Here is a 13,412-nt window from a genome sequence, read left to right on the forward strand (position 1 = left end):
TGATGATCCCGATGGGATGTGATCAATAATTCACGGCCCCATCAATCAGTTCCTGAACAAACACTGGGAAAAGGGGTGGGAGCGGGAGAGGGGGGAATGGGGTGGGAAAATATTGGGATAAATCCGGTCTGGGGATGGAAATGGATTTGTGCCCTCCATGGGTCCATGGACCCACCCATCCCTCCCTCCATCCATCCATCCATCCATCCCTCCCTCCATCCATCCATCCATCCATCCATTCATCCCTCCATCCATCCCTCCATCCATCCATCCATCCCTCCCTCCATCCATCCATCCATCCATCCCTCCATCCATCCATCCATCCATCCATCCATCCATCCATCCATCCCTCCCTCCATCCATCCATCCCTCCCTCCCTCCCTCCCTCCCTCCCTCCATCCATCCCTCCCTCCATCTCCCTCCCTCCCTCCCTCCCTCCCTCCCTCCCTCCCTCCCTCCCTCCCTCCCTCCCTCCCTCCCTCCATCCATCCCTCCCTCCATCCCTCCCTCCCTCCCTCCCTCCCTCCCTCCCTCCCTCCCTCCCTCCCTCCATCCCTCCATCCATCCCCTCCATCCATAAGATGTGGGGAACGGGGAGCGGAGCACGGGACTGTGGATGGAGAATGGGCAATGGGGAATGGGTGCGGCCGCCACGTCTGTGGGCGGGGCCGGTGCCTGTCGCGACAGAGCCGTGTCGGCGACGCCGGCAGGAGCGGCTCGGCCCCCCGAGTCCCCGCCGAGCCCCCCCCGGCCGTTCCCGGCGGCCGCGGGGCGGGGATGGAGTGCCGGGGATGGGGAACGGGCACGGCGGGATGCCGAGAGCCGGGAATCGATCCCGCTCCCCAAATCGATGGCTCCTGCTCCCGGCATGGAGCTGCCCCCACCTCCCCCGCGCTCCCTTTATCCCGCTTTTCCAGCGGGACGGACCCTGCGGGGGCGGGATGCGGGAGAGGCGTCCCCCCGCTCCCATCTCCCGGTTCGAGGAGCGCCGAGCGCCCGCCCGGGCCGGCATCGCCCCCGGATTCCCGCATGGATCGGGAATAGCGGCACGGGAAGCTCCAGCCTTCTTCTCCTGCCTCCAAGGGCTGCGCGGGCGGGACGGGGACAGCCGCGCCCCGACGGCACCGGGGGAAAACCGGGAGACGGGAAAGCGGCGAGGAACGGCCGCGGGCTGAGCCGTACCGCCGGTTCGGCGGGGCTTTTTTTGGGGTTATTTCTGTGGTTTTGAGGGGTAGCGGCGGTGCGGGAGCGGCCGCGGGCGGCGCCGGCCGGGTGGGTGGGTGGGTGGGTGGGTGGGTGCGTGGTGGGCTGGGAGAAGGGGGAGGCTGGCAGAAATGCAAATCGCTGCCTCTCGCTGCGCCTCGGCAGCCCAGAGCCCGCACGGCCCCGCCGCCGCTCGCAGCTCAGCCCCGGCAGGAGCGGGGGCAGCGGGCGGGGTCCCCCCGGTCCCCCCGCCCCTCGGCCGGCTGGCAGCAGGAGGATGAGGAGCGGCGGGCGGCCGAGAGGCTCCTAGGAGAGGGTGAGTGGCGGGGACAGGGGCGGTCACAGCGCGGGGAACAGGGCGGGGGCGGAGTAGGGAGAGACGGAGGGAAGAGCTGGAGGGAAGGAGAGCGAAGGGAATAATTGGGGAAAGGAGGAATTAAAGCGGAGGATAAAGAAAATGGAGGTTAATTAATTGGTTATTTGGGAGGCGGGGGGGGGGGGGGAAGTGGGGAAGGAAAAGCCTGATAGTGCCGGGGAAAAGACGGTGAGGAGCGTGAGAGGAGCTGGCTGGTGAGAGGGGGAAGGAAAAAACCTGATAGAGCCGGGAAAAAGAGAGTGGGGAGGGTGGGAAGAGCCGCCGGGAAGGGGGGAAGGAAAAACCTGACAGAGCTGGGAAAAAGAGAGTGGGGAGGGGGAGAGGAATCGGCTGGGAAAGGGGGGAAGGAAAACCTGATCGTGCTGGGAAAAAGAGAGTGAGAAGGGTGGAAAGGGCCGGCTGGGGGAGAGCGAAGGGAAAACCGGATAGAGACGAGAAAAAAGAGAGTGAGGAGGGGGAGAGGGAAGGAAAAACCTGATCGAGCCAGGAAAAGGAGTGAGAAGGGTGAGAGGAGCCGGCTGGGAAGGGCGGAAAGAAAACCTGATAGAGCAGGGAAAAAGAGACTGAGGAGGGTGAGAGGAGCCGGCTGGGGAGGGAGGGAGCAAAACCTGATAGAGCCGAGAAAAAGAGAGTGAGGAGGGTGGGAAGAGCCGCCGGGAAGGGGACGAAAGCGGCGGAGAGGGCGAGGAGGGGATGAGCGGGAGGCAGCGGGCGGCAGCCGGGGGGAGCCGGGCACAGACAATGGGGCGCGGCCCCGCCGCCTCCGCCTCCCTCCGCCGGGCGGGGTCGGGGGCGGCGGGCGCTGAGCCCCGCGCTGTCCCCTGCCAGGGGGACATGGCCCCGCTGCTGGCACTACTGCTGGCCGCCCTGCTGGGCTCGGGCCGGGCGTGCCCGGAGCCCTGCGCTTGCGTGGACAAGTACGCGCACCAGTTCGCCGACTGCGCCTACAAGGAGCTGCAGGCCGTGCCCGCGGGGCTGCCCTCCAACGTGACCACGCTGAGCCTGTCGGCCAACAAGATCAGCTCGCTGCCGCGCGGCGCCTTCGCCGAGGTGACCCAGGTGAGCTCGCTGTGGCTGGCGCACAACGAGATCGCCGCCATCGAGCCCGGCGCGCTGGCCGTGCTGGTGCACCTCAAGAACCTGGACATCAGCCACAACCAGATCGTGGAGTTCCCCTGGCAGGACCTGCGCAACCTCAGCGCGCTGCAGCTGCTCAAGATGAACAACAACCGCATGGCCGCCGTGCCGCCGGACGCCTTCCGCACGCTCAAGGACCTGCGCTCGCTGCGCATCAACAACAACCGCTTCGCCACGCTGGCCGAGGGCATCTTCGACTCGCTGGGCTCGCTGTCGCACCTGCAGATCTACAACAACCCCTTCGAGTGCTCCTGCGCGCTGCGCTGGCTGAAGCGCTGGATGGAGAGCACGCACATCTCCATCCCCGAGAAGGACTCGATCGCCTGCGCGCTGCCCGAGCGGCTCCGCGGCGTTCCGCTGGCCAGGCTGCCCGAGCTGCCCTGCGCCGCGCCCGCCGTGCGCCTCAGCTCCGCGCCCGCCCTCGAGCCGGCCGGGCTGCCCGAGGGCTTCGCGCTGAGCCTGCACTGCTCCGCCAGCGGCTCGCCGCCGCCCGACGTGCGCTGGAAGATCCGCACGGCCGGCCAGAGCCTGGAGCTGGGCGGGAGCGGCCCCGAGAGCGCGGCCAAGGAGGCGCCGCAGCGGCAGCAGGAGGCCGAGCGCTTCGTGGCGTTCAAGAACGGCACCTTGGTGATCCCGCGGCTGAGCAAGCGCGAGGAGGGCACCTACACCTGCGTGGCCACCAACGAGGTGGGCAGCAACCACTCCTCGGTCAGCGTGGCGGTGGCGGGCGCGCAGAAATACCCGCCGGGGCCCGGCAGGGACGACAGGAAGGGGCAGGCGGGCGACAAGAAGGGCGGCGCCGAGGGGGCCAAGAACAGCGTGCTGACCCCCGAGGAGAGCGGCAAAGCGCTGGGCCCCACCCGGCAGAGCCGGCCCTCCCCGGCGGCGGGGCCGGGGCCTGAGGGCGGCCCGCCCGCCGAACCGCCGGGGCTGGGGGAGAAGTGCGGCTCGCCGGCGGGCGGCACCAAGTACATCTCCAACCACGCCTTCAACCAGAGCGGAGACTTCAAGCGGCACAGCTTCGAGCTGGGCGTCATCGCCCTGGACGTGGCCGAGCGCGACGCCCGGGTGCAGCTGACGCCCACCCAGCCCGGCGGGGGCCGCCTGGGCGTGCTCTACCTGTGCCAGCAAGGCCGCCGCGGCCACGCCCTGCTGCAGTGGTCGCACATCGAGGCCGGCGTCAACTCGTACTGGTTCCAGGGCCTGAGCCCCGGCACCAACTACTCGGTGTGCCTGGGCTCGGCGCAGGGCGAGGAGTGCCGCGTGCAGGTGGTGTTCACCACCAAGAGGGAGATCCCGTCGCTCATCATCATCGTGGTGGTGGCCATCTTCCTGCTGCTGCTGGCCACGCTGCCGCTGCTGGGCGCCACGTGGTGCCACCTGCTCGCCAAGCTGCAGGCCAAGCCCTACAAGCTGATCATGAAGGCGCAGAACCCCGACCAGATGGAGAAGCGCATGGCCGCCGACTTCGACCCCCGCGCCTCCTACCTCGACTCCGAGAAGAACTTCGGGCCCGGCGAGGCGGGCGAGGCCGAGGAGGAGGAGGAAGAGGAGGAGGGGGATGAAGAAGGAGCGCGGTGGCGGCGCGGGAGGGAGGGGGAGGGCGCGGTGGAGCTGGAGCTGGAGCGGGAGGAGAGCGTGGCCGCCAGCTCCATGGCCGAGTCGCAGTCCAAGGGCGGCGCCGAGGAGTTCGAGGTGCGCTCCGAGTACAGCGACAAGCTGCCCCTGGGAGCCGAGGCCGTCACCATCTCCCCGGAGATCAACGGCAACTACCGACCCCGGCCCCGCTGAGCCCCCCGAGCCCCTCCCGGCCCCGGCCCCGCCGCCCCCCGCTCCCCACCCCCCGCTCCGCCCGGCGAAAAACCTCCGGGAACAACCGGAGCCGTCCCCGCCTCTCCTCCTCCTCCTCCTCCTCGCCCCTCGGCCCCCGGGCACGCTCCGTGCCGCCGGCATGAGCCTCCCACGATTTCGTTTCCATTTCGGGCTCGGCGACAACAACGATTCCCGCGCCCCCGCCTCCCGCCGCCGCCCGCCAGCCCCGGGTTCGCTTTCCTCTCCGAGGAAAAAAAACGAAAAGAAAAACAAACCCCGAAAAAACGGCTAAAAGCAACAAGCCCGATAGCCCAAAATTCTCTTTGCTGGAATCCGTTCGGTCCGCGGCGGTTCCCCGCCGCTCCTCGGTGCCCGGTGAGTCCCCTCTGCTCTCCGGTTCTCTTCTGCCGAGCCCGGAGCTGTCCCCACCGAGCCCGGAGCTGTCCCCACCGAGCCTCGACCTGTCCCCACCAAGCCCGGAGCTGTCCCCACCAAGCCTTGACCTGTCCCTACCGAGCCCGGAGCTGTCCCTACCGAGCCCGGAGCTGTCCCCACCAAGCCCGGAGCTGTCCCCACCGAGCCTTGACCTGTCCCCACCGAGCCCCGGAGCTGTCCCCACCGAGCCCCGACCTGTCCCCACCGAGCCCGGAGCTGTCCCTACCGAGCCCGGAGCTGTCCCTACCGAGCCCGGAGCTGTCCCCACCGAACCCGGAGCTGTCCCCACCGAGCCCGGAGCTGTCCCCACCGAGCCCGGAGCTGTCCCCACCGAGCCCGGAGCTGTCCCTACCGAGCCCGGAGCTGTCCCTACCGAACCCGGAGCTGTCCCCACCGAGCCCGGAGCTGTCCCCACCGAACCCGGAGCTGTCCCCACCGAGCCCCGGAGCTGTCCCTACCGAGCCCGGAGCTGTCCCCACCGAGCCCGGAGCTGTCCCCGCCGCTCCCCGGTGTGTCCCGGCCGCGCTCCGGCGCATCCCGATTTTCCCCGGCGGGTGAGCGCATTCCCGGTCGCCGCCGCTCCCGGGCGGTTCTCTCCATCCCCCGATGGATATTGGTGCTCCCCGGTTCCCGCTGGGTCCCGGTGCCTCCCGGTCCCTGTCACCGCCGGGAGCTGCTCCCCGGTCCCCGTCACTCCCGTCCCGGTGCTCCCCGGTCCCTGTCACCCCCGGGAGCTGCTCCCCGGTCCCCGTCACTCCCGTCCCGGTGCTCCCCGGTCCCTGTCACCGCCGGGAGCTGCTCCCCGGTCCCCGTCACTCCCGTCCCGGTGCTCCCCGGTCCCTGTCACCGCCGGGAGCTGCTCCCCGGTGCCCGCCGCTCCCTTTCGCGGCGCTCCCGCCGCTGTCCCCGTTCAGCCCGCGGCTCCCCGGGACAGCTCCGCGCCCCGCGACGCTCCGGGGACTCCCCGTTCCCCTGTGCCCGCTCCCTCCCGCCGCCGGCGGGGCCCCTCCATCGATGTGTTTTGGGTAGAGTAGCCTCGTAGCCAAGTGTGTGTGCCGCAGAGCCGGGCAGCCCCGCTGGCCGCGGTGGCCCCGGTGGCCCCGGTGGCCCCGGTGGCCGCGGTGGCCCCGGCCCGTCCCCGCTGGCCCCGGGCCCGGGGAGAGCCGCGGGCGCTCCCTCTGCGCGCTGCTGTGTGTGCAAGAGTCAATAAAAGGGATTGAAAGCGGAGCCGCCTCTGTGCCTGAGGGGGATAAAACCCGGGGTTGTGTCCCCGGGGCGGGGAGGGGACAGCCGGGAGGGAGGTGACACCGCCGCGGCCGCGTGGAAATGTAAAAAAACCTCTTTTTTTTTAAAAAAAAAATTTTCTTTTTTCTTTTTTTCCCGGCCATAAAGCAGCCTGTGCGCGCGAGGGGAAAATGGAACCGCCCGAATCCATTAAACCTTCCCTATAAATTCACCCCCGAGAGGGAAAAAAAGAAATTCCATTTTCCCCCCGGTGCGCATCGGAATCCACTGGAGCAAGGAAACATCCCACGGATATGTGTTTTCTGTCATTCCGGGTCGTTTTTTTGCTGTAATTTCTATCATTTCGGTTATGATTTCTGTCTTTTTTATGGAATCTGTATCATCTCAGACAGGCTTCCTGTCGTCTTCGGTATAATTTTTATCATTTTAGAGGTAATTTCTATCATTTCAGATACCTTTTATCTGCAGTTTCTATCGTTTTAGCCGTAATTTCTATCATTTTATCTAGCGTTTCCTTTCATTTTAGATGGGATTTCTGCAATCCCCGCGTCTCTGCTCAGTAATTGTAAAAAAAAAAAAAAACCAACACTTTTTTTCCCCCCCTTTTTTCTCCCCAAACTCCTCTCGCCCCCGGTGTCACCTCGGTCCCCAATCGCTCCCAGCACTCATCCCAAAATTCCCGCTGGATTTCTGCTCCCGATCCCATCCCGCCGATGATTTCATCCCCAAAATACTCCCCCCCCCCCCCCCGGCAATCCAACATTCTTTTCTCCAGGGGGGGAAAAAAAATCCCGTTTGAAACTCCGGAGCGCGGGGAGAACACAAATCCCCTCAGAATCCCCCCAAAATTCCTCAAATCCCGGGAATCTCAGGCTGCTCCAGGTGTTCCGAGCCCCCCACATCCCGTGCCTGGATATTCCCATAGTAATCGTGGATATTCCCATAATAACCGTGGATATTTCCATAGTAATCGTGGATATTCCCATAATAATTGTGGATATTCCCGTAATTGAGCGTCGCGCTCGGGAGTCACGGCGGGAATGGGAAAAGAACAATCATCCCAGCCGCCTTTAATTAGGGAAGCGTGGAATTGGCGGCAATCCCGGGATTAGGCCGGGATCTGCTGCTCTCCGGGAGGGCTCCAGTGAGACACAAAAAAATTGAAAAAGAAAAAAAAAAAAAGAGGGGGCGGGGATCTCCATCTTCCCTGGAAAAAAAAAATTCCTGCTGGGAATGGTTAAAGCAGCCCGGAGGATGAGGATGAAGATGGAGTTCTGCATCCAGAGGTGGTTTTTTTAGGGTGTTTTTTTGTTTGTTTGTTTTTTTCCTGGGAAGAATTCCTTCTGGGCACGGGTGAGGATGAGGAGGGTGAGGATGGAGCTCTACATCCAGAGCAGGTTTTTCCTGGAAAAAAATTCCACCTGGGAATGGTTCAAGCAGCCCGGAGGATGAGGCTGAGGACGAGGATGGAGCTCTGCATCCTCGCTCCGTTTCCAGAGCGGGTTTTTCCTGGAAGGAATCCATCCGGGAATGGTTGAAGCATCCATGGAATCCCCAAGGCTCCGCTGCTGCCCGGCCGGGCTGTGGTTTTATCCCCAGGGTGGAACAGGAGGAGCATTCCCGAGGGAATTCCCGAGCTCCTCTCCCGCTCCTCCCTCGGGCTCCGCGTGGATCCAGCCCCACGGCGGGAATCTCCCAGTTTGACCAGTTTGGGGCCGGACTGGGGGCCAGGAGCCCTCCCAGCATTCCCAGCCCCGCGTTCCCGGCATGGAGTCCGCGGGATGGAAGCCCCGAATCCCGATTTTCCAACCTTCCCTCGGGAATTCGCCGCAGGGACGGCTCCAGGGGACACCCCGGGAGTCTGGGGCCCGGCCCCACGAGCCCTCTGTGGGGTCACACTGCCACCCCCTGTCCCCAAACCCTGTCCCCAAACCCGGGGACAACTCCCCACGGGGTGGGGAGGACAAACCCCGAATCTGGGGATTTGGGGGTGAGAGCTTTTAGGGGCGAGGAGGGATTTTGGGTGGCAGGGGTGTGGGGGGAAGGGGGTTTTAGGGGATTTTGGGGGGCGGGGGTATGGGGACATGGGGACATGGGGGATTTGGGGCTCAGGGCTATGGGCACACGGGGATTCGAGGATTTGGGGTCAGGGCTATGGGCACACGGGGATTTGGGGATTTGGGGTCAGGGCTATGGGCACACGGGGATTTGGGGATTTGGGGTCAGGGCTATGGGCACACGGGGATTTGGGGGATTTGGGGTCAGGGCTATGGGGACACGGGGATTAGGGGGATTTGGGGTCAGGGCTATGGGCACACGGGGATTTGGGGGATTTGGGGTCAGGGCTATGGGCACACGGGGATTCGAGGATTTGGGGTCAGGGCTATGGGCACACGGGGATTTGGGGATTTGGGGTCAGGGCTATGGGCACACGGGGATTTGGGGATTTGGGGTCAGGGCTATGGGCACACGGGGATTTGGGGATTTGGGGGATTTGGGGCTCAGGGCTATGGGCACACGGGGATTTGGGGATTTGGGGGATTTGGGGTCAGGGCTATGGGCACAAGGGGATTTGGGGGATTTGGGGTCAGGGCTATGGGGACATGGGGATTTGGGGGATTGGGGGTCAGGGCTATGGGCACACGGGGATTAGGGGGATTTGGGCTCAGGGCTATGGGGACACGGGGATTTTAGGGGATTTGGGCTCGGGGCTATGGGTACATGGGGATTTGGGGGATTTGGGCTCGGGGCTATGGGGACATGGGGATTTGGGGGATTTGGGGTCAGGGCTATGGGCACACGGGGATTTGGGGATTTGGGGTCAGGGCTATGGGCACACGGGGATTTGGGGGATTTGGGGCTCAGGGCTATGGGCACACGGGGATTTGGGGATTTGGGGGATTTGGGGCCAGGGCTATGGGCACACGGGGATTTGGGGATTTGGGGGATTTGGGGTCAGGGCTATGGGCACACGGGGATTTGGGGGATTTGGGGCTCAGGGCTATGGGCACACGGGGATTTGGGGATTTGGGGGATTTGGGGTCAGGGCTGTGGGGACATGGGGTTTAGGGGATTTGGGGTCAGGGCTATGGGCACACGGGGATTTGGGGGATTTGGGGCTCAGGGCTATGGGCACACGGGGATTTGGGGATTTGGGGGATTTGGGGTCAGGGCTGTGGGGACATGGGGTTTAGGGGATTTGGGGTCAGGGCTATGGGCACACGGGGATTTGGGGATTTGGGGTCAGGGCTATGGGCACACGGGGATTTGGGGGATTTGGGGGATTTGGGGCCAGGGCTATGGGGACACGGGGATTTGGGGATTTGGGGGATTTGGGGTCAGGGCTATGGGCACACGGGGATTTGGGGATTTGGGCTCGGGGCTATGGGCACACGGGGATTTGGGGGATTTGGGGTCAGGGCTATGGGGACACGGGGATTTGGGGATTTGGGGGATTTGGGGTCAGGGCTATGGGCACACGGGGATTTGGGGATTTGGGGGATTTGGGGTCAGGGCTATGGGGACATGGGGTTTAGGGGATTTGGGCTCAGGGCTATGGGCACACGGGGATTTGGGGGATTTGGGGGATTTGGGGCGCGAGGCTATGAGGACACGGGGATTTGGGGGGTTTGGGCTCAGGGGCAGGCGGAGGCAGGGCCGGGCAGGCGGGAGCGGGTCGGTGCCATGGAAAACAAACCCGGGCCCGGGGGACGGGGAGGGGACGGGAGGAGGAGGAGGAGGAGGAGGAGGAGGCGGCCGAGAAGGGCCCGGGAGCGGCGGGGCCGAGCTCCGGAGCAGCGGGGACAGCCGGGCGGCAGCGCCGGTGACGGGGCCGGGGCGGCGGGGCCGGGAGCGCGGCTGGGACCGGGAAAAACGGGAAAAAACGGGAAAAAAAACTCCAGGGAAAGGAGGGAAGGAAGGAAGGAAAGGAGGCAGGGCGGTTATTCACGGCTCTGGAATGCGCCGAGCCGGCCCCGTCCCGGGGGGACTTTGGAAAAGCGGTGGGATGGGACAGGAGCCAGGGATGGCAGCTCCAGGAGGGAAAAATTTCCGGGATCCCCCTCCCCAGTCCCTGGGAGATGGGGTCTGTCCCACCCTGGGCACCCCACGGTGTCACCGAGCCCTCCTTGAGCTGCCCCGGCACCCCCAGAGCCTTTCCCGGCCCCCAGGTCCCGACGCCGGGGTCTCTCCCTCGCCGTGAGGCGCGCGGGTTTATTCCGCCTCCACCGCATTCCCAAAACTCGGTTCCCGCTGGGAACGAGCGGGCCGGGAGCCGGGGAGGGCAGGGAACGGGCCTGCGAGGCTCAGACAAAGGGCTCTGGCTGCCAGCTGCCGGCGGAGCGGGAATTAACCTCTTCCCGGTGGGACACGGGCCGCAGCGGCCCCGGCTGCGCCGGGAGCCGGGAGTTTGCCGGGAAGAAATTCCCCTCCCGAGAATTCCAGCGGAGCCCGGGTTTTTTCCATGCCATGGGAAAAGCTGGAGCCGGGGGTTGGGCTGAGGGTTTCGAGCCCGCTGGAAATCCCAAAAGTGCCGTGGTTTGAGGGGAGGCCGGTTGGGAAAGAGCTGCGGTTGCTCCGCTCCTCCTCGGCGGGAGGAATCCGGAACCCCCCGGCATCCCAAACAACATTCCAGCCCAAACCCGGAAAGGGCCTTTTCCAGAGGGGGAACCGGGAGCTCCAGGGGGAACTTCAGGCCGGGATTTAGGGAATATTTTAGGGAACATCCCAAACCGCCTTTCCCAGCTGGGATTCTTCCCCCTCCCTTTTCCCCCCGGGAAAGGGGAAAAGCGGCTCGGGCTCCCGGCCGGTCTCACTCCCCTCTCTGTTCCCGGCAGGACGGAAGGATGAGGCGGCTGCTGGGTGTCCTGGCGCTGGCGACGCTGCTGTCCCCGGGCCTGGCCTGTCCCGCCCCGTGCTCCTGCTCCACCAAGAAGAACGGGCGGCTGCTGGCCGAGTGCGCCTACCGGGAGCTGCGGGACGTGCCGCGGGGCCTGTCCCCGAACGTCACCATCCTGACGCTCTCCGCCAACCGCCTGGGCCGCCTGGGCCGCTCCTCGCTGGCCGAGGCGCCCGAGCTGCAGTCGCTGTGGCTGGGCTACAACCACATCTCGGCCGTGGAGCCCGGCACCTTCGCGCACCTGCTGCACCTCAAGAACCTGGACCTGAGCCACAACCGGCTGGCGGATTTCCCCTGGCAGGACCTGGGCGCGCTGGGCGCGCTGCAGATCCTCAAGCTGAGCAACAACCGGCTGTCGCGGCTGCCCCGCGGGGCGCTGGCCGGCCTGCGGGAGCTGCGCTCGCTCTGGCTCAACGACAACGCGCTGGCCACGCTGGCCCAAGGCGCCTTCGAGGGGCTGCCGGCGCTGGCGCAGCTGCAGCTCTTCCACAACCCCTTCAACTGCTCCTGCCGCCTCTTCTGGCTCAAGGAGTGGGCGCGCGGCACCTCGGCCGCGCTGTCGGGCGCGGGCTCCACGCTGTGCGCCGAGCCGGCGCGGCTGCGGGGCCGGCCGGTCACCGAAGTGCCCGACGAGCTGTGCGTGGCTCCCTCGGCTCAGCTCACCTACCTGTCCAGCCTGGCCAAGGCCGGGCCCGGGGACGGGCTGACGCTGAGCCTGCACTGCAGCGCTGCCGGCAGCCCCCCGCCCGAGATCCGCTGGCGGGCGCTCACGGCCGCCGGCCGCAGCCTGGACATCCGCGGGCCCTCGGCGGGACAGGCCGGCCAGCGGCGCCGCTTCCTGGCCTTCAAGAACGGCACGTTGGCCATCCCCGACTTCGGCAGGGAGGACGAGGGCACCTACACGTGCCTGGCCGTCAACGAGGTGGGCCGGCGGGAGGTGTCGCTGCACGTGGCGCTGGCCGGCTCGCGGGACCCGCCCGAGGAGCTGCCCCGCGACGACCCGCAGGCCGGGCAGCCCCGCGGGCACGGCTGCGCCGCGGCGGACGAGCCGGAGCCCTCGGGCGCCGGGGAGAAGTTGGTCATCGTCTACCACGTGCCCAGGGGCGTGCGGAGCGGAGCGGGGGGCCGGGAATTCCCTCTGGGAATTCTGCCGCTGGCGCTGGGGCCGCTGCTGCTGTGGTGAGAGGGGGAAGGCGGCGGCGTTCCCGATTTTCCGTAGTTTTTTGCTCTCGTAGTGCCTTTGCTGAGCTGATGGGAACCGGGAGAGCTCCGGAGTCCGGCGGGGCCGCCCTCCTGGAGGAGCTCAGCGGGAGTGGGGCAGATCCAGCCCGGATCCCCGGCGGGATCCGCCGCCGCTTCCCGGGTGTCCCAAGGTGCCACGTCCCGCTCTTCTCCCGCCCGGAGCCGGGGCCGGCCGCGGGAGGTGACAGCGGGGACGGTCCCACCGCAAAGCCGCCACGGCTGCCGGCGCGGAGCGATACAAGGATAAAATTCTTGGGAATGGGGTCCTGGGACAGGATTGGGATTGACCCGTGGCCTTGGGTCGGGGAGAAATTCCCGGGTTTTATCCCTGGAGGAGCGCCGGGAGCACCCCAAGCTCCTCCAAATCTCTGGAATTCTCGGATTTGATCCCTGAAGGAAGGCCAGGAGCACTCCAAGCTCCTCCACACTCCTAGAATTCCCGGGTTTCATCCCTAAAGGAGCACCCGGAGCATCCCGAGCCCCTCCACAGCCCTGGAATTCCAGAGCAATTCCAAACCCCCTCGCCATGATCCCAAAAACCCCGCCTGGGCTGGACCCACCGGGCTGCCCCGCTGGAGCCGAAGATTCCCGGTGGGAATGGGGGAACTTGTAACGCCCCGTAGGGACAGCGATAAATGCCTTCAATTAACGCCTTCAATTAACGCCTTCAATTAAGAGTTACCTGTAATAAACGCCGTTAATAAGCGAACAATTTAAACAAATACCTTTAATTCATAAACACCTTTAATTAATAATTACTTTTTATAAGCGCCTTGAATAAACTCCTTTTTGTTTTCTAAACCAGCCGGGCTTCGCTTGGTCTGTGCATCCCAAAATTCCCAAAATTCCCCCTGAGCCGGCGGCTCCCGGGCTCCCCCCGGATTGTCCCCAAGCCTCCTGCATCAGGGGACACTGCTGTCGTTGGCAGCTTTCCCAAATCCTTCCCAGTGCCAGAACATCCCCTCAGCATTCCCAAATCTTTCCCAGGTCTGGAAAATTCCCTCGGATCTCCCAAATCCTTCCCAGTGCCAGAGTTTTCCCAAATCTTTCCCTGTGCCAGAGAAT

At 65.3% G+C, this 13,412-nt stretch overlaps 2 protein-coding genes across 2 annotated transcripts; both read left to right on the forward strand.

Moving 5' to 3' along the window:
• The first annotated feature begins 1,748 nt into the window (after positions 1-1,748).
• ISLR2 (immunoglobulin superfamily containing leucine rich repeat 2) lies at positions 1,749-4,684 on the forward strand. The gene is made up of 2 exons (XM_066196104.1): positions 1,749-1,773; positions 2,408-4,684. The coding sequence occupies exon 2, from the start codon at positions 2,414-2,416 to the stop codon at positions 4,505-4,507; it is 2,094 nt and encodes a 697-aa protein (XP_066052201.1). The 5' UTR covers positions 1,749-1,773; positions 2,408-2,413; the 3' UTR covers positions 4,508-4,684.
• A 5,268-nt stretch (positions 4,685-9,952) lies between these two features.
• LOC136296735 (immunoglobulin superfamily containing leucine-rich repeat protein-like) lies at positions 9,953-13,142 on the forward strand. The gene is made up of 2 exons (XM_066196109.1): positions 9,953-10,031; positions 11,044-13,142. The coding sequence occupies exon 2, from the start codon at positions 11,053-11,055 to the stop codon at positions 12,286-12,288; it is 1,236 nt and encodes a 411-aa protein (XP_066052206.1). The 5' UTR covers positions 9,953-10,031; positions 11,044-11,052; the 3' UTR covers positions 12,289-13,142.
• The last annotated feature ends 270 nt before the right edge of the window (positions 13,143-13,412 follow it).

The sequence above is a fragment of the Chamaea fasciata genome, unplaced genomic scaffold, assembly GCF_029207755.1.
Source record: "Chamaea fasciata isolate MVZ Bird 193981 ecotype frontalis unplaced genomic scaffold, bChaFas1.0.hap1 SCAF_14, whole genome shotgun sequence".
NCBI lineage: Eukaryota > Metazoa > Chordata > Aves > Passeriformes > Sylviidae > Chamaea > Chamaea fasciata.

What these genes read in the sequence shown, in the direction of transcription:
- ISLR2 (XM_066196104.1), top strand. Translation starts at nt 2,414, where the DNA reads ATGGCCCCGCTGCTGGCACTACTGCTGGCCGCCCTGCTGGGCTCGGGC.
- LOC136296735 (XM_066196109.1), top strand. Translation starts at nt 11,053, where the DNA reads ATGAGGCGGCTGCTGGGTGTCCTGGCGCTGGCGACGCTGCTGTCCCCG.